Here is a 22,679-nt window from a genome sequence, read left to right as displayed (position 1 = left end):
AAATGAAGTATTTATTAACTACCTCCTGGGAATGTGGCACTAAAATATTTCCCTGCTCTTCAAGATATTATCTAGTTAGAGACGTATTTCAAGATGAATGTCAAGGAGAGTTAAGCATTATACAGACTAGAGGAAAGGGAGGATCCTTGTGGACTACACGGGTATGAAGAGGCTTTAGGGAGTAGGATGACCTCGCTAAAGTTTCAAACATTGGTATGATTTCTAAATGTGGAGAGAAAAAGAAGTTGTGGAAGAACAAGACGCATGTGGGAGCTGAGTGAGATGAACTGTTCTGGGTTAGTTAATTAATTAATTTTACCATATTCTCTTTCTAATCCTAGTGGATGCTTAATGATACCTTTCTGTCTAATTACTTTTCAGGGCAGTATTGGCCCTATTGGACCAGTTGGACCTTCTGGAAATCCTGGCCCAATGGTATGTCTCTATTTGCATAATGGATATTTTCCTTTAATTTCTCTATGATGTCACAAAATATCACTTTTTTTTTTAGGGTCTTTCCGGGAATAAGGGCCTACCTGGAATCAAAGGTGATAAGGTGATTTAAATATTTGCATTATCATAGAGATAATTTCTTATCATATTTTTTTCTTGTTAGTCAATACTTATAAAATATCTTGTTTTTATATATGGGATCTAATCTGTATTGTCAGTTTTACAATTTTTATCAGAAGTAGGAAAAATAGAAATTATTCTTCTATAATAAATATTTACTGTCTTATAATATTGCCATGTTTGTGTTGCTTAAGTGTCTTTGTATTAAATGTGCCCTCTAGGGTGAACAAGGCATTACAGGGGAGCCAGGAGAATTAGGGTATCCTGGAGACAAGGTAACTTTTTTTTTTTACCATTAAGTTTATATAAATATGAAAAATTCAGTGAAAAAGTATAAATTCTTAAAAAGAAAAAAGGAGTAATGATTATTTTAACCATGTACTTAGTTAGGATGCGGTATCAATATGGTTTTACACGTTTTGTTTGAAATGGTTTTCTCAGTTTTTGGATTCACTCCATGAATTTTTTAAGCAGTTTGTATACAGAGGCATAGCTGTCTCTTGTGGTATAATAACTTTCATCTTCTCTCTATTATTCTCTTCTGTAGGGTGCTGTTGGTGTTCCAGGACCACCAGGGATGAGAGGAAAGCCAGGACCTTCAGTAGGTTTGAACTTTTCCTTTGCTTTTTCCCATTAACAAAGTGTACATCATGGCATGAGTCTTGACACTTGTTGGTATTAGTGGAATGTAAGTAGGAGCTAGGGTTACCAATCTGGCATTTTTTTCTCCTCAGTTTTAGGGTACAGCTAATCCTTCAAGTTTTCAGCTTTTCAGCTCACATTCCGTAGAGTATTGGACCTTGTTCTTCCTGCCCTCCCCCTCATCCCAGGCCAAAACCAAACTTCTGTGGTCCCTAAAGATTTTGTTTGATCTGTTATGAATAATATTATTCATAACTATTGTTATTCATAATAATACTATTATGAAGTAAACGATAGATATTTAAGACAGAAAATAAAAAGCACCTTAAATAATGTTTTATTTTTTCCAAATATCTTTCATTCTAATATATTTCATTAAAGAAATATTGTGAAGAAAAGATAGCATGTCACACCCCGTGGGCACAAATATACTAATTCTTTGTCTTTTTTTTTTTTTAACCTTTGGGCATCTGTTAATTGAAAAAAAAAAAAAAAGAATACCTTATATTGTAGTTAACATGAAACCTAACTCAAACTGAAATTACCGAGTAATTAAAATCATTTAAATAATGGTTAAAACATGAGTTAAGTATGTCTCTCTACATTAAAAGTCATGATTATTATAGCTAAGATGTACTGAGTGTTTACAAAGTACCAGTTACTATTCTAAGTCTATACTTCTAATTTAGTCTTTACAAAAATCATATGAAGCTGGTACTATTATTGTTCTTATTTTACAGATTGGAGAAACTGAGACACAGAGTTAAATAACTTGTCCATGTTTCCATAGTTAGTTGTTGGCCATCTGGGAAAATCTAGGTAATCATATGTCAGAGCTCACATACTCAGCCACTGTGCCATACTGTTTTAGGATTTAATATTTTAAGATTGCTCTGGGATTTCTGATATTGATTACAACTCTATGAAGGTGCAGGTAATTATAGATAGAAAAATAGATGGAAATTATAATTTATTAATATAACATTAAAATCTACATTTTAAAAAGAGTTGTTCTCTGAGCAAGTCATTGTGTTTCCTCTAACTCTCTCCTCCTATCTCAGGCGTGTTTATTTTTGGTCAGAGGAAGCAGCATTAAGACATAGCACTTTTCATACCTCATTCAGTATAACTTCTAACATTGATGGCATTTCATATACATCTCTCAGAAAGTATTTATTCCAAAGGAAAATTTTCAGTGTCTTTTTGTCAAGTGACATGCTGGTGGTAAGCTTCACTCTTAACTAGTTTTTTGCCCTGGACTTGGAGTAAACCTGGTCAGTCATGTACCCAGACTTGGGCTCTGCAGTTGAATCTCAGAAATTCCAAACTGTATAAATAAAAGTCATGAAAATAGGTCATGAAGCTAACAAAAAGCTTCTGTTTTTCAAGGATGAGTCTAATCACATAACAGCAACTTACAATATCTGCAGTGGCTAGCAAAGTAAGACTCTAAACTTCTTACATCCTAATTGTTCATAATGTGAGGGTTTTCTGACTTTCAACAATAATAAAAGGAGCAGGTACAACACATTTTCTAAGGCCAATACTGAGTGATAAATCATATCAATATTATTCTATAATGCTTTACAATTAATTACTGGATAAAACTTAAGTCAAATATCATGCTTATACAAAGTGAATCTTTTTAATGTCTCCCTTACTTTTTGATACAGTTTGTACTGATAACATGTTTATTGTGGGGCAGAGGGGATATACTTCTCTGAGAAACAGGATTAGATTTTAGTCCCAGCCCTGACACTGACTTGCTATGACCTTGAGTATTTAACCACTGTGACATCCAGTTACTTGTTTAAACTGAGAGTCTCACTACATCATATTTAAGGTTCTTTGTAAATCTGTGACTCTTTGGTTTTCTCTCAGTGACAATGTTTACCAGTAATTCTCTAGTCTAAGCTAAAGAAAAGGTAGAGAGCCTGTTTCGCCTTTAACACATTGTCTTAAAACCCTTAATATTATTTTTTTCTTGAAATAAATCACCAGAACCAATTCTAATACTTTTTAAGGCTGTGATGCAGGGAGCATTAAGATGATAAGAGTGAGGCTTTTACTTGCTCATTTTGTCCCTTTCTTTGTTTTTCTAATAAGAAACACATTTTTAATGTCAGCAGGGAATACTTTGGTAGGAGATAGTTTACCATCTTTTGTTTGTTTTGTCAAATCTTTGAAAAATATATACATCAGACTGTAGACAGGCTAGAGATATATGAATTAGTATTTGTGAAGAGTCTGTAGTCTCTCACTTTTTGTATCTTACTAATAGAAAAAAATTATAAAAGTTTGATCAAGAAACCTTCCCTAGTTTTGGAAGGAGACACCTGTTTAATGAAAAATTGCTTGCATTGAATCTGTTATATTAAAAAGAAATTATACAAGTTAGTGCCTCTCTAAATCATTTGTTTACTATCATGAAAAGAATATCAAAGTCATAAAGATATCTCTCTTATTTTATATCTCCTACTTTTGGCTTTCTGTTTTCTAAGATGCTGGCATTAGTGATTTTTTTTCCCCCCCAAATGAATCTAAGTTGTAACATGAAAGAATACCTATAAGGTAAAAGAAAGAATGTCCCGATTTGGAAGGCTTTCTACATTTTGGAATTAGGGAATCTTTGGCTCTGGAAGCATCTAAAAACCAGAGACAATTACCAATCAGAAGTTGTTAATTAATATTATTTCCTTAAAACAAAGAAAACAAAGACAATTATTATGCCTTTCCATATTTTTAACTAGAAGTTGTCAATTAGAGAGGTTTACTCGATCCTTACTCCATTGTCTAAAACTTACTTGAAAACTGAGTTTTTTTAAAGGAGACTTGACATTCAAGGAAACTTCCAGTTAAAGTTTTTTAAAATGAAGATTTATTCTGAAGAATGAAATTTTTCAAAATTTGTGTTTACAGATATCTGGTTGTCAATTAACTTTTCCAGAAACAAACACCTAGAGGATGCTGTTTTTTCCTCAAAGCTTGTGAATTTAGCCTCTCATTTGTTTTTTGCCACCAGAGGTCTCCAGTGAGAGCCGCATCTTTATCTCTCTAAGAGAGGTACTTGCCATTTTAAGAATTCAAGGCTCCTCTAGGTACTGATTATGATGAATTTTGACTTTATATAGGAGCAGTCAAGTTTTATGTAATACTTCATTACTTTTCTCTAGATTTGATTGTGCATTGTTTTATATCCAGATATTTAAGCGCTGTATGAGAATGGCGTTAGTGCTTATGGAAAACTGTGCTTTACTTCTTGAAATGTGGATAAGCACATATTATTTCTTGTAATTTTATGTAATCTGAGAACTATTAGGTCAAATTTGAAACTCACATAGAAATTTAATATGGCAGAAATAATGAATTCAGCAGCTTTTCTGGTGAAAACAAAGGTATTAAATTACTGCCTCCTTTCATCTCTAGTTTCAGGGTTTATAACCACTTTTCTCTCCTCTGAACTTGCTCTCCAGCCCCGACTTTGCCTGGTTAATCCAGATGTCAGAAGATGGCTTCAGAAATATTGACAACAAATCCTCAAATTTTTAATATAATAATGATCTAAATAATCTAGGAATTATAGGCACCCAGGAGAGGACAGAGGATATAAAGGAAAAGGTTAATGGTTATAAAATTGGTTACCATTTATTGCCAGGCACTGTGCTAAACCTAGCACCTTAAATATATTGTCTCTTTTAATCCTCACAATTAGCCTGTAACAATGTTAGTACCTGTTAGCATTTTTATTCCTATTTTATTGTTAAGAAAACTCAGCCTAAGAGAGATTAAGCAGCAGGGATTTAAATCCAGATGATTCTTAATTACTAAATCAGGTCCTTGTAGTATCAAAGGAGAGAGGAATTTTCAGGGACTGTCCTGGACTCTGGTTGTTTATGAAACCAAGTCCTTATCTAGAGTCCCCTACCTTGTTAAGTCGAGCTCCTTATCTCTGGATAACCTACACATTCACACACTATTTTTTTTTTTATTTGAACACTTAACTCAGTTTGTATGTATCTCCAGCACTTAGGAGTAAATATATATTACATCCATACACCTTTTATTTAAATAAGTTTTCCACAGTGATGATGGTTAAAAGATGATGGTCTTTTTTTTTTTTTTTTAAAGATTTTATTTATTTATTTGACAGATATAGATCACAAGTAGGCAGAGAGGCAGGCAGAGAGAGAGGAGGAAGCAGGCTCCCTGCCGAGCAGAGAGCCTGATGCGGGGCTCGATCCCAGAACCCTGAGATCATGACCTGAGCCGAAGGCAGAGGCTTAACCCACTGAGCCACCCAGGTGCCCCAAATTAAGTCTTTCTGAATGGTTGTTACAACTTTGTTTGACATAATATATTCAGTGTTGTTTGCTGAAAAGTCATTAAAATTTTATGTAGCATAATACATTGAGTTCTGTTTGCTTACCATATGTCTGTTTTAAATTGTATATAACAGATTCATACTTCTACTTTGATCCCCCACCCCCATCTTAGGGCCAGATCGGTGACCCAGGACCCCAAGGACCATGTGGACCTCCAGGACCAGAGGTAAAATGTTGGTGGGAAAATAATAAATTAAAAACAAAGTCATAAAAATTAAACTTGATTGTAAAACATGTTTTTACATAACAGGCTTAAGAAAGATTCTCGTTAAAGTTCACATCTTTGTAAATAGTTTGAACTAAAATCTTTTTTCTACTGTATCAAAAGGTATGCGACAGTGATCCCAAGGCAACAGAAATGTATTAGCCACATTGTAGTCCTGATTAGATCACAGCTGACTTAATTTATTCGGCACAACTCTTAATAACACATACTTGGGGCATGAAATCAAATTTCAGGATAAACTCCACTGAATTTTTAATACAAAATGCTTCCAATGTTTGCTATATGCATATATCATTTGGATCTCATATTCTAGAATAAATACAATTAGGTCTATAGTATATATGTCAAATTTGCTTGTTTATTCTTTGAAATTTGACTTTGGCTGAGTACCTGATAGAGAGTTCCTTTTTTTCCTGCAAGTTCACATAGAATGCAAGCTTCTAATGTGAAAGATTTGAGTTTTTAAAAAATAATTTCTGAGTCAAAGATATGTACTACATGGAAATAAAACTTCTGAAGCTCACTCTAGTTCAGAAATATAAGCCAAAAAATATATGTACATACACATGTAAATATACATACACATCTAATTTAGAATCATAGGTACAGCAGTAAAGTTGAGAAAATGAATTTGGTTTCAGAATAAATAAATCAGAACAATAAGCAGTGTCAAAGCAGCAGACAGAATTCCTAGAAAAAGCACTGTACTGATGCTTTCTCCCTCTCTTGTAAACCATACAATCTGCTTCTTAAGCTTCATCTCTCTTTCAGGATTCCCTGATTTCTTCAGCAAATACCTATTCTTTCTTATTGTCTCATTTAAAAACACATTGGATATTGGTAGTTCAGAAATCTAAAAAACAACATTGTACCTAGTTTTATTAATAAGGACATAGTAGGAGATAAAATATGGCAATGTATCAAAGTCAGCATTCTGGGAAGGAGGATATTGTTTTGAGTAATTTAAGCAACTATTAACCGATAATTAAAGTAGTAATTAACACATTAATATAAGTTTATATCTTCTGTGGGCCTGTATGCTTTTAATATTATTTCATGAAAACCTTCCTGGAATGAATTCTTTTTACCTGTCTTCACATGCTGAGGATACAGAACCTAATTTATCTTTTATTATCTTTCAGGATTATTATCATGAACATGGGTTGTTCTGTTGTAACTTTAGTTACAGATAAGATACCTGCTAGGGAGGATGGTGTCACCTCCTAATTATCTGTATGGTTGGGATCATTTTCTTCTTTTTCCTAAAGCCAGGTTAAAGCATGCATGGGCCATGTTTTAAAATATTACTTGGTCTTCCAAAGATGTTTCTTTCTTCTCTCTTACCTCTGAGCTTTTATGATTTGCAGTCATCTTTCAAAGCATTGTCTCCTTGTGTTTGATTTCTGCACTGCTAGTACAAGGTCCTGAGCTCCGCCTTGTCAGGCTGTGCCCATTCCTTCTGCTGACCTACATTAAATGTTTTCATCGGGCCAAAGATGTAAGCTGTACTCACGTAATTCGTTTTGGAAAACGGGTCTAGTCTAAAGATCTTAAGGGTTTCTTTAATCATAAAAGTATAATGTGTAGGGAGTTGTATATGAGGCAACACTTGTATCCGACTCCTTCTTAACATTAGACTTTCGATAGAGCTGCAGGCCCAAGAATTTACAATACTATGTTTAATATTATATCAAGCCTGAAAAGTTTCTATTTGCACAGTAGATAAATTTTCTCAGATAAGGAGTTTTGTATGTTGTGTTAAATTGAGACTTTATGTAGGCGGTGATCAAAGATTTTTAAGCAAGGGAACGAAATGATCAGACTTGTGTTTTCAACACATGTGTGGTAGCAAGAGCGAAATGGTAAAAGAGAAGGAGAGAGGGAGAGGTGACAAAGCTAACTGAACACTATTTAAGAGGATAATGCAAGGCCAGGCTATAAACGATGAAGGTCTGTTACAATTGAGAAGAAAGGACGGCTTCAAGAAATTATTAGGATATATAATTCACAGCACTTGAACCACTCCAGTTCATTTAGTTTGTGTAAGATGAGAATAAGAGACAATTTTAATGTTTCTTGCTTAAAGAGTTAGGTAGAATGTGGGATCACCATTCTAAAAAGAGAATAAAAAGGGAGAAGGAAGAAGATACTCAGAGGGGTGGGTAGAGATAATGCTTTGGTTTTAAATTTGTTAGGACTGCAGTGTCTGTTGGACATACAAGAAATTAGTCTGTAAGTGTATAGAAAACTACAGACCTGAAACTCGGAAGAGAATAGGACTAGAGATAAACGTTTATAATCATCCACATAGAGCTGTTAGATGAAACAATTGTAACAGATGAAATCATTTAGTGAGAGTATATGCAACAAGCTTTAAAAATATCACACCTGGACACTCACCCGCAGGATACATTTCCTAACTACAGTGCAATTAAGCTTTAAATTAACAATATAAGAGCTGTAAAATAAACTTTGGTAATGTAAAAACATACAGAAAAGGGAAAAAAATCACAATAGAAATTAGAAAATATTTAGAACTGGATGAGAACAAACCACTTTAAAAACTTCAGGTGTTGGACCTAAAGTAACTCCTGGGGGGAAATTCACATTTCTCTAAAAAGCAAGAAAGATCAAGAATAAATGGGTTGTGTACTCACAAAACAAACTGTGGGATGCTGGGGGGGTGGGGAGGTAGGGGATAGGGTGGTTGGGTTACAGACATGTTATGGACATTGGGAGGATGTGTGCTATGGTGAGTGCTGTGAAATGTGTAAGCCTGATGATTCACAGACCCGTACCCCTGGGGCAAATAATACATTGTATGTTAATACAAATAATTTGAAAAAAAGAATAAGTGAGTTTTTCATAGCACAAGTATAGAGATTTGTTTCAAAGGGAGAAAGAAGTTAAAAGAGGTGAAATAGAGTAGATTTTGTTTTCTCTAAATGTAGGAGACACACCCAAGAGTTAGAGGACTGTGGACATACAGAAAGAGGGTGCTTGAGGAGATCTGTGAGAAGTAAGTGGGGGAGTGAGTAAAGACTTATAAAATAATTACTGAGTGGTATTAAGAACTCAGCTGACGGGATGCCTGGGTGGCTCAGTTGTTTTAAGTGTCTGCCTTTGGCTCAGGTCATGGTCCCAGAGTACTGGGATCGAGTCCTACATCAGGCTCCCTGCTCAGTGGGGAGACTGCTTCTCCCTTTGCCTGCCACTCCCCCTGCTTGTGCGCTCTCTCTCTCTCTCTCTGACAGATAAATAAATAAAGAAATAATCTTTAAAAAAAAATAAAGAACTCAGCTGAGATTGAAAAGCTGTCTTTTCTCAAAATATAGCCGCAAAGCCCTGTATTTTTTTTTTAATTGTATTGTAAATTTTAGTCTGAACTTCCTACTGGCCAAAACAGTAAAACATGTTCAACTATATGACTCTCTTCTCCTCTGTATAAAAAACACTTTAATAGTTCAAAAGAAGGGCAGCATGGTATTGTGTGATTTCCATCTTTAAGACTGATGTCATAACGTCAAAGTATAATTCAGTAAAAGTAGTTCTATTAGGAGCCAAATGATGACACCTAGTTTTATACTTCTGTGATAGCATTTGTTAATTGGGTGATAAAAGGTTTAAGTTGATATCTGAAAAAATAACATAGTTTTGGGATTAATACAGCCTGAGTAACTTGAGCAGATCACTTGGAGTTTTTTGTTTGTTTGTTTTTGTTTTTCCTAAATGGGTTATCAGTTGTCCCAGAACTATTTGTTAAGCAATTGGTCTTTACTTTAATCATTTTTAAATGCCACCTCTATAAATACTAAATTTTCATGTTTCTTTGGTCTATGTCTGGATTTTGTTTTCTATTCCACTTGAATGATTGTCTATTCCTACACAAATGTCACATTGTTTCAAAGGTAGAAAAAAACCCTGCTAGCCTTAGGGGTTTCCCTTGTATGTTAGTCTTCTTTTGTCTTGATACTTTAAAATTTTTTTCTTTATCACTATATTTTGCCAGTTTGATTACAATGTCTTGGTATGGATCTGTTTTGTTGAATTTGTTGGGGCTTCTATGTGCCTCCTGGATCTGGATATCTGTTTCCTTCCCCAGATAAGGGAAATTTTCAGCTATTATTTCTTCAAATAAATTTTCTGCTCCCTTGTCTCTCTCTTCTTCTTCTTCTGAGACTCCTATAATATGAACGTTATTACGTTTAAGGGAGTCATTGAGTTCCCTAACTCTATTCTCCTTTTGCATAATTCCTTTTTCTCTCTTTTGTTCAACTTGATTACTTGCCATTACTCTGTCTTTTAGGTCATTAGTTTGTTCCTCTGCTTCTTCCAGCCTGTTGTTAATTCCGTCAAGCATGTTTCTCATTTTATTTATGGAGCCCTTTATCTCCACTACACTATTCCTTATCTCTGTGTTAAGAGTCTCACTCATGTCTTTCACTCTTTTCTCAAGTCCAGGGAGTATCCTTATGATCATTAGTTTAAATTCTATATCAGGCATGTCACTTATGTCTGTTTCACTTAAATCTCTGGCTATAACCTTGTCCTCTTCTTTCATTTGGGATAAATTTATCTGTCTTCTCATTTTTTCTAAGTTTCTGTGCCTGTTTCTCTGTGTTAGGAAAGTCACCTATGTCTGCTGCTTTTGAGGGTAATGGCCTTATGAAGAGGAGGTCCTATATTGCCCTGTTCTCTAGCATCCCTTGTTCTTCAGGGTCAGGCAATTTTGAGAGTGTCTCCAGAGTATGTGTGCTTTGCTGCTTTGTTCTGGCTCCTTTATCCATCAGCCCAGTCATCTACAGAGGCTCTCTTTGCCTGTTGTGAGTGGTATTTGGTCCCTGGCCTGAATGTGGCACGTTCTAACTAAGTATGCTCTGATCGGTTTATGAAATGAGACCTGTTGCCACTGCCACTGGAACTGATGTTCTGCAAACCTTCACATTAGGAGATCCAACATAAGCAGGGCTTTGGGTTGATCTTAAAGGGGAGAGACCCATTTCAACTGAGGCAAGCATGACTGGGAGGGCCCGTTCCACTGGAGCACAGGGTGATAGGCCTTGGTATAAGCATATTAGATAGGGAGTATTGGGCTGTGCTGGTTTCTGCAGGGCACCCTGTGCTTATACTTAGGTGCAGGGCAGGGACATGGCTTTAGTCTGTTCATTTGTTCCCAGAGGGGTCTTTCCATGAATGCTGCCTCTTTGAGACATACTCCAAAATGAATGAATAACTTCCCTACTATGTGACCAAACACTCTTCAGATTGCTGTTTCCATGCTGTATGTCAACAGATTGCCTGCCTTCTCTCCACGATCAGGGCAGTGCACTCTGGGGTCTATCTCAGCCATACCCACCTAAAAATTGAGGTTTTAAGTCCTGCTGGTTGCAAGAACTCAAAAAATTCAGCCCCTCTCCATTTCCAAGCTATTGTTATGGGGATTCCTTTTCCCCACATACTGACCTGTGTTCTAGTCTATCATTCACCCTCCTCTACAACTGCAGCTCCTTCCCCAGCACATCAGCCATAATCCTTTCTTTCCCCAAGCACATCTTCACTTTCTTTTTTCTTTTATTTTTTTTAAAATATTTTATTTATTTATTTGACAAGAGAGAGAGATCACAAGTAGGCAGGCAGCAGTCAGAGAGAGGGGGATGCAGGCTTCCTGCTGAACAGAGCCTGATGCGGGGCTCGATCTCAGGACCCTGAGATCATGACCTGAGCCAAAGGCAGAGGTTTAACTCACTGAGCCACCCAGGTACCCCACATCTCTGCACTTTCTACTACCTTCTTTGATGTGGCCTCTTCTCTACCTTTAGTTGTAGAATTTGTTCTGCCAGTCTTCCAATCAATTTTGGGGCTATTTAGGAGGATTTAATAGTTACCTAGTTGTATTAGTAGAACAGGGCGTACCTAGGGTCCTCTTCCTCTGCCACCATCTTCTCTCCTTCATATCACTTCTTTTCTATTCACCCATCAAATGGATTATTTTTAGATTATCCACTTTTGAATTTTGTTTCCTTACTTTGCCTATTGTGAATTAATATTGCAAAGAACATAGGGGTGAATACATCTTTTTAAGTTAGTGTGTTCTATTTCTTTAGATAAATACCCAAAAGTGGAATTGCTTGATCATATGGTAGTTCTATTTTTTATTTTTTTAAGGAAACTTCATACTGTTTTCTATAATGGCTGTATCAATATTTACCAATATGTACTAATATTTATTTGTACTTTTGCATCAGTATTTATAAGTGGTCTTGATCTATAATATTCAATCTTTTTTGTACTTCTTTGTCAAGTTTAGGTTTTAGTGTTATACTTATTTCATGAAAATAATTATGAAGTCTTCTTAATTTTTAGTGCTACAAAGTAATTTATGGAACATTGGGCCTATCTTATCTATGAGGCTTTGATGGAGTTTCTCTGTGAAACCATCTGGAATTGATGCTTTTTTATGGGTAGTTCCTTGATGAATTTTTTTACAGCTTCTGCAGAAATTAACCTTTTTAAGCTATCTCTAATGGGGTTAGATTGGTTAAATTGTCTTTAGGAAATTATCTGTTTCACCTAGTTTTCAAATTTACTTCCATATAAATCCACAAAGTAGTCTCGTCGTTTTTAAATTTTTATTTTAATGATTGTTTCCCATGTGCCATGAATTTTTTTTAATATTTGTATATGTATTTATCCTTTTTTTCTTGGTTTGTTTTGATTAGGTGATTCCATTTGTTCAGTTACTTTTTTCTCAAATTTTTGAAAATTTTATTTATTGTTTTTCTGTTTTTCTTTTCTGTACAAATTAGTTTCTCTTTTTGTCTTTATTATTTCTTGACTATTCTTTTTTTTTTAAGTTAGGAATTTAATTTTAATTAATTTTATTTATTTTTGTTGTTTTATTTTCATTCCAAAACTGTTAAGAACTATTATTTTCTCTCTGCCTGCTACTTTAAATGTATTTCAAAGATTCTGTTATGCAGTATTTTTATTACCATTGTCTTTTAGATACTTTGTAATTTCAGTTATTTCTCTTATCACACAAGAGTTATTTAAAAAGAAATTTTAGAATTTCCAGGGGGGAGAGCCTGTTGTTATGGTTTTGTAATAATTCTTACTTTTATTGCATTGTTATCAGAAGATTCTATTTTTTGGACCTTCTCAATCTTTTCTCTTTTTTTGTCACCATTTTTTGTGATTCAATATACACTTGACATTTCATTATACATTTCAATATACACTTGACAAGGAGATATATTTTTATTATTAAATGTGGAGTTTAATATACAGTATGTAGTGACTGGCTCTTCTTTATTATGTTGTTTAGGTTTTCCTATATCTTCATTTACTTCTGATCTAATTGATCTATGTAAATGGCATGTACTATGGCTGCTACTGATCTAATTGCTCTTGGGATCACAGTTGTTACTCATCATTCCCTCCTTCACTACCTATTTTAAATTCCTTTCACCTTCAGCTGTCACCTCAGTGGGTCTTGGTAGCTTACCGAGTGGTATGACCTTGACCTTCATTACTGAGAATATGAACTCTTGATAGGAGTTCTAAGAGATGTTCAGTGTATCACCTGAATTCCATGTGTATCCCTTCCTGCCCTTTTTGTGTAAAGAAGTCTTGCCTGTTTTTGTTTTTCAGGGTCAATTAACCCTGCCAATATGGTGACTTCCCTTTTTGTTTGCTCAGAGCTTATCATAAAAAGTCCGAAGTGTCCTGTTGACAGCACTAAGTTTAGTTAAGTTTATTGGGATGTTTGCTGGGTCTTCTGTCAAGAGAGAGACCCCTTGGGTAACAGGATATCTAACCCTGAAGAGTCCAAGGTTGTGGGGAGAGAAAGTACAAAATATAGTGCATCATTGGGAGTGATGATAAATAGGACCACATCCACTTCTATTCTTTGGTTTCCAGAATCATGCATCCTTCCTATTAGAGAAAAAAGTGCCATATACAGGTCTGTGACTTTAAAAAAAAAATACACTATTTCCCAAAGGGTGGTACTCCCTTCATATTGTTTCCTTTAAGTTGGCACTTCAATTATGATTTTGGAAGGCAGTTTGACTGTATTGTAAGGCTGGCTACCTCTAATTGGTGCAGAATGGGTGAAGGCCAGTAAATCATATCAGGAGCTCACTCTTATAGCTTTGATCTAGAGAGGGTATCTTATTCAAATGCTATCTTCTGTGGGGTTCCATGCCTGTGGATCAATATAATTTTCTAGATAGTGGTACTAGTTGGAGCTTTAAAAGAAGAAAAGGTAAACTCTTACAAATATGTATTTGTTTCTGTGAAGATGAACTGCTGATACTTCCAAATTTGAAGGGCCCCACATGAATGCAGACTATTTTTAAATCTTCTTTTAATTCTAAAGGAAAAGAGTGTGCTTGCCAAATCAGTGATTACATACCAAATATAGAAGGACTTAGTAATATGCTGTGTCTAACACAGCAGCTGCAACTGGGGCTATGGTAGTCTACAGTCAGTCTCCACAATCCAGCTGACTTCTGTAGGTGGTAGTCTGGTGAATTAAACAATGTTCTGATAGAGACCATCACACATAGATATTTTAGATTTTTTAATGCTGGCAGGATCTCTGACATACTCTCTACATGGTATGATTGGTAGTCATGTAGATGTGAGTGACTGTCTGATCCTTAGAACCCAGAGGTCTACCTAATTATAGAAATATCTCTTCCATTTAAGTTCTTCTTTAGAGAATCCAGTTCTAATTATTTCTTTTCAATGATCTTTTTTGAGATAACCATTATATGTTCATCACTAAAAAAGATAAAAAATTTAAAAATGCCGAGGTCAATGAGATTTGGTTTTGACTGCAAAGAACTTATATTCAAGAAATCAGTATTCAGTTCCGACTATGTCAAAGCCTCCACTGTCTCTATTTGTCTTTTTTTCTTTTTGTTGTTTCTAAAGATCTGATAAATATATTTTACTCCAGGCAGTAAGTGGTTAATAGAACAGCTAACTTCAATAGAATCCCCTTTCAAGGATATTCACATTTTAACATGAAACAGAAACCTGGAACTAATGCATTGAGTCTTGAATTATAGAATTTAGGGTGTCATTTAGGGAGCAGGGAAAGATTCGTGGGTGATTTAAACTTGGTGCTCCTCAAATTAATCACACCATCTGTGTTGTCATCTGTACTACCAATAAGATGGGACTGGCCAATATTTCTTTCTAGTACCTTCTAGGTCAGAATCTCAGATCTTCAAAGTCAATGAAAGCAAAGCACTCTGAAGTTTTTGTTGTAAATACTAAGTTTTTTTGCCATTGCTTTGAAGAGACTTTTCATCATTAAAGATCATCTGACCAAATGTCACTTCAAACCACTTCAAAGTTTTTTTTCTCCTTACTTCATAATGTTTTACTTATTGTAGGCAAGTTAAATGGCTGTACCAGAGCAGTAAACATATCTGTGCATTTAGCTCTTTCCAGAATTGTAAATATTAAAGATCTCCCAAGATAAGACGTCATGTACCTTAAAACACAAGATTAATTTTTTTTCCATGCTAGTTCTTTGTCTGCTTTTAACAGAAATATATGGAAAATGCTGTACAGGAATCTTCCGTATTTCTTTAACCATAGTAGTATCAGTTTTGAGAACTAAACCCATGTTTCCTCCCAGTTCTGGCAGCAAACCACCTTCAGATTTGGTAGCAGGATAGTTAGAATGTTTGTTGATTCAGCTGTTAACCTCAGTGGACTAGTGAGATTGCCAAATAGTTGAATATTGGATGAGGCTCTCGGTAAGTGAGGCCAGTTGTTTACTACAAAATGATCTGAGACTACTTATCAGAGAGATCCCAGGAGTGGCCAAGCTATGGGTCCTCTTTTTCCACTAGGGTGGTCTTCACTAGAGACAAATACCAAAGTTCATTTGTAGAGTCTGCCCATATCAAGCAAAGGTATACTTCTAAATGTCCATTTTAGCACCTCAGTGGACTTAACTTGAATAAGGCCGCCTGCAGCCAGTTGAGTAGATCTTAGTCCAGATGGATCCCCTTTACTTAAACCAGTTACTTCTTAACAAAGAAGTATCACTTGGGATTGGTTGAGTAATATGATGTTTTTAGTTGTTACTCAAAAACTGGTGCTGAAAGAAAATATGATCAAATCTATCAATAACAAATCATTTCTTGAGTTCCTACGGTGTAAGAGCTATGCCTAGTAAACACTATAGGATATATACAAAAACAATATATTGTTTCTAATTTGGGACAATTTATAGTCTATTTTGGAAAAAGAGGATATAAACATATACTGTTAGATAATAGCAAAGGCATCATGTAAGAAATAAGTAGTTATTATAGTTCAGTGTTAGTAGAGAGAGATTAAGCAAGAAAGAATTGAGATGGAAGGATTAGGGAAGGTTCATGGAAAAGATGGATCTTGAATTACATTGTTGATGAATAAATGGCAGGAAAAGGGGAATGCATTCCAGACAGAGCAAATCATATGTCTAATTGACATATAACAAACTACATATGTTTAAATTATGCAATTTGATCATTTTTAACATAGGTATAATTCATGAAACCATCACCAAAATCAAGATAGTGAACACATCCATCAAATCCCAGAATTTCTGGGGCACCTGGGGGATTCAGTTGGTTAAGCGTCCAACTCTTGTTTTTGGCTCTGGTCATGATCTCAGGGTCCTGAGCCTCGCCATCTAGGTAATATGCATAGTGGATTTATAGAACAGTGAATGAAACTGCCTAATGCAGATTCTTTGTGTTGGTATAGAGTGGTAGATAAGGTTATAAAACTAGGTTGGTGCCAAATTGCACAAGGACTTTGACTCCAAGTGATACCAAGACAGAGTGTTCAGTAGCTAGATAGTGAAGCCTAATATTACAGTTCTTTATTGTGAAAAATATGGAACCTACCCCCGATCTCCCAAATGAACCAGCCAAAGTTTTATTAATTTGCCTGGTTTCTGCCCATGGTGGTCACAAATTTCTGTCCTTTCATAGTGTAGGTGGGAGTTTTCATAACTGTTGTTTAAAAGAGGACAGAATCTTCTGGAGGAAGGATTAGTACTATAATCCTTAGTATAGGATTAGTACTAGGAAGGAGTACTTAGGAGGAACCTTAGTACTATTAGTTGCCATTACTAATAGTACTGAATACTGTTTTTACATTGAGGTAGATCTGAGGTTGCTCACTAGATTAATGAAGAAATCTTCCCACCCAGAGGAAAGTTAACAACTAAGACAACTGTCTTTGAAGATACTTTCTGTTCCTGGTACTTGGTCTATAGCCATCTCCTCCACTTCCTCCTTTTAGCAGACAATAAAGAAGAGGACCAGTTATTTCCTGGTTGACCATACAGTTTGGTTAACATGTTTACTGCCTATTCTCATGGCCTTTCCTCAAATATCATTAATCATGTGGTAAGGCCTTCATACTTCCTCTTCCAAAAAGCTATGTCTCCACCAGTATCCCATTCTCATCACCAGAATTGTCAGAGACTGCGAAGGATCCCAAGCCTGCAAGTTAGCATAGTTTCACAGATTTCTATCAGAAAATGCAAGGGGCGCCTGGGTGGCTCAGTGGGTTAAGCCTCTTCCTTTGGCTCAAGTCGTGATCTTAGGGTCCTGGGATCGAGCCCTGCATTAGGCTCTCTGCTCAGCGGGGAGCCTGCTTTCCCTTCTCTCTCTCTGCCTCCTTGTGATCTCTGTCAAATAAATAAATAAAATCTTTTAAAAAAAAAAGGAAAAAAGAAGATGCAAGACTCCTCAGAGACAGACAAAGGATAGTTTATTATTCTTAACAATAACAGTTTCCAGAATATCAGCATTTTTGCTCTGATTCATGGAGGCTTACTTCTCATAGGGTGATGTGAGAGAGCTAGATGACATTTGCATATGCAGTAGTTGTATTACCTAAGAGGAACTTTGAACTTAGAGAAACTGAATCTTTTATAATGGTCAGTTATAAAAGAAAAAAAATACTTTGTTCCAGAAAGAAATTATTACATGGACAGTAAGCACTCCTGCCTTTTGCTGCAAAGGGAGACACTATGGCCATTTTGCTATGGTGAAAATCCCTGAAAAGATAGACTGGAACAATGGATAGTTGGTAACCCATTTGTATTATGTGCAGAAATGCAAGTGACTATGGAGAATTGTATACCAGCCGCATGTTAAGTTAAATGTTAGCGGTATAAAGATGGGTAAGATACCTTCATTTTCCTCTATGAGGTCACATTTTATTGGAAAAAAGGAAAAAACCTTAATTACAATATGGAGTCATTAGTACTAAATAGCCATATTAACAGAGTTCTGTATGAATATAAAGGAAAAAGCTACTGATTCTGGCTAAGGGGAACTGTGAAAGGCCTCACAGATTATGTTATATTTGAGTTGGTAACAAATTATATGAATAGGGAACCTGGAGCAAGGAGTTAAAGAAGACTTCCAAGAAGTTTGGTTGCTTGAGCATACTTGAAGAAATAGTAGTGGCTTGTCAAATGGAAACAGAGGGCAAGGGTACTCCAGCACAGATACATGAGGAAGCTAGGTGGACTTAAAAAACTGCATATAATTCAGTGTTTTAGTCAAGTCTGTTTCCATTAAAAATAACAAAAGCTACCTCAAGTGGTTTTAAGCAAAACTCAGCATGGCCTAATATAATCAGGAAGTCCAGCAGTGCATGTGCCTAGAATTTTGACTGAATATAGAAGTTTGATGACTATAATCAAGACACTGTCCATCTCTTAGCCTTACTTATGTCTGTTGGCTTCATTCACAACACACTGTGGAAAAAGTGGCCTTTGGCAATTCTAGGCTTATATTGCCCTCAGAGTTAGCAATCTTTGCAGAAAGAAAGCATTCTTCTTTCCTTATAGCTCTAGCAAAAATTCTAACGTGGATTTCAGCCAATCTGGCTTGGATTACATGATTATCTTTATATCAGCCACAGTAATAATGAGGTTGGAATACTGTAATTGGCAAGACTTGGGTCATTTACTCACCCCTGGAAATTGGGATTAGGACCAGAAGCACATAGACTGGAAATTGAAGAGTAGTTTTTCAGAGATGGTGAGCAGACAAAAAGAAGATGCTCTCTACATTTTACATTTTTGGTGCCTAGTATTTACCTATACCATTCTCCCACTTACACAGTTTTTTTCTCTTTTAAATTAAAGAAGAGAGGGGGAGACAGTTTGAGAGGGAGAATGACAAGCAGGCTTCATGCCCAGCATGGAACCCAATGCAGGGCTTAGTCTCACGGCCCTGAGATCTTGACCTGAGCCAAAACCAAGAGTTGGATGCTTAACCAACTGAGCCACCAAGGAACCCCCCCAAACTACACTTACGTAGTTTTTTAAATGCCTCTAGTAACATAGTACAGCCACCTGCACAGCTGAAAATAGACTCTCCCTTCTCCAAAGGGAGATAACCCAATCTATTGATCACTTACTGCTTTTAGCTCCAAGTCCAGATTCTTGGAGTAAAGTGCATTCTTTTCAGTGAGGCCTATATATAGGTCTGATCTCAGATAATCAGTATGATTTTAGAAAGAAAACAAAATAACCACAATATTCATTCCATTTGGAGAAAAGAGAGAATAGGAAACAAGGTATAGTGGCCCATGCCCATAGCTGTGCATTTAAAACAAAACTGGGCAATTGATATATGCTAGTCCCTCATAAAAATACAAATCAACTTTTAAATCATCTAACTTCCTATTCCTGGCTACAAACTTACACACACTGAAAAAGGGAGAATCTGAGATAGTCTTCAGAATATACATTGTATGGTACGAGGACTGGGTACACCCAGTACCAATTACCTTTTGTTTTATACTTTTATTGTGGTGTAACTGACATATAACAAACTACATATGTTCAAATTGTGCAATTTGATCATTTTTAACATAGGTATAATTCATGGAATCATCACCAAAATCAAGATAGTGAACACATCCATCAAATCCCAGAATTTCTGGGGCACCTGGGTGATTCAGTTGGTTAAGTGTCAAACTCTTGGTTTTGGCTCAGGTCATGATCTCAGGGTCCTGAGATTGAGCCCTGTGTTGGCTCCATGCTCAGCACAGTGTCTGCTTGAGAGTCTCTCCTCCTCACTCCCCTTTCCCTCTCCCCCTGCTCATGAGCCCTCTCTTGCTCACAAATAAATAAAATCTTTTTAACAATCCCAAAATTTCTTTGTTCACCATTGTAATTCTTCCTTTCTCTCTCTCATGTTCCTCCCTTCCCGAGTCTAACACTGATCTGCTTTTTGTCACTGTAGGTTATCCAAATCTAAGGGTCAAATAGTGGTCAACATAGTTTATCTTAAGATTAAAACTTTAGTATAGCTTTGCATGGATTTCAGTAAAATAAAAATGGACTTTGCAACTGATTCTGTAGCATGACTTCAAGTGTACTGATAATATTATTTAAACAAAGCCCTACTAAACAAATCATTTAGAGAGTATATGTTGTGTTATAAGGAATTTTCATTGTCTTTATTGTCTCTGGATTTTCTCTGTTGAGTTTTTAGGATGCTACATATTAATGGAATTCAGCTGTGCTAAATTTATTACTCAAAAATATAGAATTGAAAAAGGGAAAATACATGAATAGCAGTAATCATTTGCAAAGATTGCAAAGATTTTCAATATAATGAAAAAAAATTGCTTTTGATGGTTTTTAGTTCTAAAACAGCAAAAGAGAGTGAAAGAAAGCCAGATACCTAGATGAATTCCTTATTTTGCCTTTATTTTTCTGGAGGCTCATATTTTCTGTTTGTGGTTTTCCCAGAAGACAGAACAGTTCCTTAATTTGCAGTTGTATGCTGCCCTGTGCTTAAGTTTCGTTTCTATAGTTTCCTGGGAAAGTGAATTTATTACTTCTGCCTTGTCAATTTTTTTTTTTTTGGCATTAACTTTTACATGGATTATTCTCACTCTGAAAAGGTCATTTTCATCTTTTTTTTTTTTTATTGCTTTCTAACTTGGACTCACCATATTACTGACATGGCATGTACTTCCATAAATGCTAAAAAATAAAATCTTGCAATTGTTTTTTGGATCGATGTCTTAAATGGAATTCTCCCCTTACAGAACCTCTCTCCCTCTGACTGCATTCTTTCTCATTTGCGTATGTTATAATCCTATCTATAGAAGCTATGCTACTTGGGTTTTTTAGGGCAGTGTTTTGTTTGTTTGTTTATTTGTTTGTTTTGACAAAGAATAACTTTGAAACTATACAACTGAGAACATAATTGTGTAAATAGTTTATTTTTAATTTGCTCATCAATTGAAGCTGTCAAATCTTTATTGAATGTACTATATCCATGCACCAAACTAGGCTTTGAGTAACTTTGCCCTTTAGTCCATAACTTATGTGTTGCCCCAGCTTGAATGATTCATTAGTTTTATCCTGTTTTAACAGAGCTGTTTTTATAAGAGATAAATTCATTTCTACTTTGTTCAGACTTATAAGCTACTGAAGATAAATGTAAGCCAACTGTATTGTGTTCTTGTATATTTAAAGCAAAATCAATATAAAAGTCAGTGAAAAATAGAAAATTTTCAAAAGAGTTAAATGGCCTAAATGATGCTACTTCTATAACAGCATTTTATTTCTGGGTTCTCTGTTCTGTTTCATTGATATATGTGTTTGTTTTGGGGCTCAGTACCGTACAGCTTTGTGATACAGCTTGAAATCAGGAATCGTGATGCCTCCAGTTTTGAACAGAACAAAGCAATACACTATCTCCTGAGAGTGGTCAGTTTGTTAGAGGAAACGACATCTCAGAATTGTAAAGAAAGAAAAAAAAAATATATATATATATATATGTAAAATTAAATGCATTGAGAGGGTAGAATGTAACTGTAAAGATGAAAATTAAAAAAAAAAAAACAACTTTAAAAAGACCAAAAAAAAAAAAAAAAAGAAGAGGAAGAAGAGAAAAAAGAGAGAGAGATAATATGATCAGGCTGGTGAATAGAACAGAGCCATATGCTAGATTTTGGGAGTATTTTGGTCTGTTAGAGGAAACTGCATCCCAAAATTTTAAAGAAAGAAAAACTTACATATATACAAAAATACGGTTAAATATAATGAAGGGATAGAATGTGACTATAAAAATGAAAATTAAAAAAGATTTTTTAAAAAGGGGTTGATAAGTTGATTGAAAAGGAAGAAAGAACATTTTTAAAAAGAAAAAGATACAATTAAAACATTAAAGTTGAAAGACCAAAGAATCATGGAAAAAAGCCATGAATTCTGTGTGCTGTATTCCCCTAGAATATTTGTAGTTCTCATTGATCTGTAAACTTGGTTCTAGGCTGGATGTTCTTTCTGATCTTCTGGGGAAGGAGCCTGCTGGGTTAATTCCCAAAAGTCTTTGCCCTATGAGGAATTGGACCACCCTTGCCAGGGTCCAGCCTAAGTAATTAAACCCGGTTTGCTCTATGTGGCTTTTGTTCCCTAAAGGCTTTCTGTGAAGCTTTAGAAGATAGAATGAAAATGGTGGCCTCCCCATCTGCAGCCCTGGAGCCCAGAGCTTGGGATCCCACTCCTTAGAGAGCACCCAGAGAAAAACAGTCAATCACTCTTGTCTCCTGAGTCTATCTGCACTGTGTGCTCACCCAGCCTGGGACCGAGCCTTTGTATCTCAGGCAAATGGCCCCATTGGATACTCCAAACTCAGCAGATTCCTACAGCAGGTTCCCATGCTGCACCTCCCCAGGGAGGAAGGGGCATCTCCCTGGATTTGCTGCTTCTTGGGTCCCTGCTTAAAGAACAGTGGCCCCCTGACTGTGCCATCGATCACTGTTTATCACAGTCCTGAGCTGAGAGCCCACTCCAT

At 35.7% G+C, this 22,679-nt stretch overlaps 1 protein-coding gene across 1 annotated transcript in view; it reads left to right on the top strand.

The window, feature by feature from the left end:
* The window catches only part of LOC116873440 (collagen alpha-1(XXIV) chain-like), a gene marked incomplete at its 3' end in the record, with an annotated part of 316,096 nt that overhangs the window by 118,267 nt on the left and 175,150 nt on the right, over nucleotides 1-22,679 (top strand). Inside the window, exons 16-20 of the mRNA XM_032867266.1 lie at nucleotides 382-435; nucleotides 512-556; nucleotides 795-848; nucleotides 1,121-1,174; nucleotides 5,710-5,763. Coding sequence (XP_032723157.1) covers nucleotides 382-435; nucleotides 512-556; nucleotides 795-848; nucleotides 1,121-1,174; nucleotides 5,710-5,763 — 261 coding nt within the window. The remainder of the gene's footprint in view (nucleotides 1-381; nucleotides 436-511; nucleotides 557-794; nucleotides 849-1,120; nucleotides 1,175-5,709; nucleotides 5,764-22,679) is intronic.

Source organism: Lontra canadensis, unplaced genomic scaffold (assembly GCF_010015895.1).
Source record: "Lontra canadensis isolate GAN:19392208 unplaced genomic scaffold, GSC_riverotter_1.0 scaffold33, whole genome shotgun sequence".
NCBI classification, from domain to species: Eukaryota; Metazoa; Chordata; class Mammalia; order Carnivora; family Mustelidae; genus Lontra; species Lontra canadensis.
The sequence above is the reverse complement of the archived record's forward strand: the minus strand, read 5'-3'. Positions and strand labels throughout refer to the sequence as shown.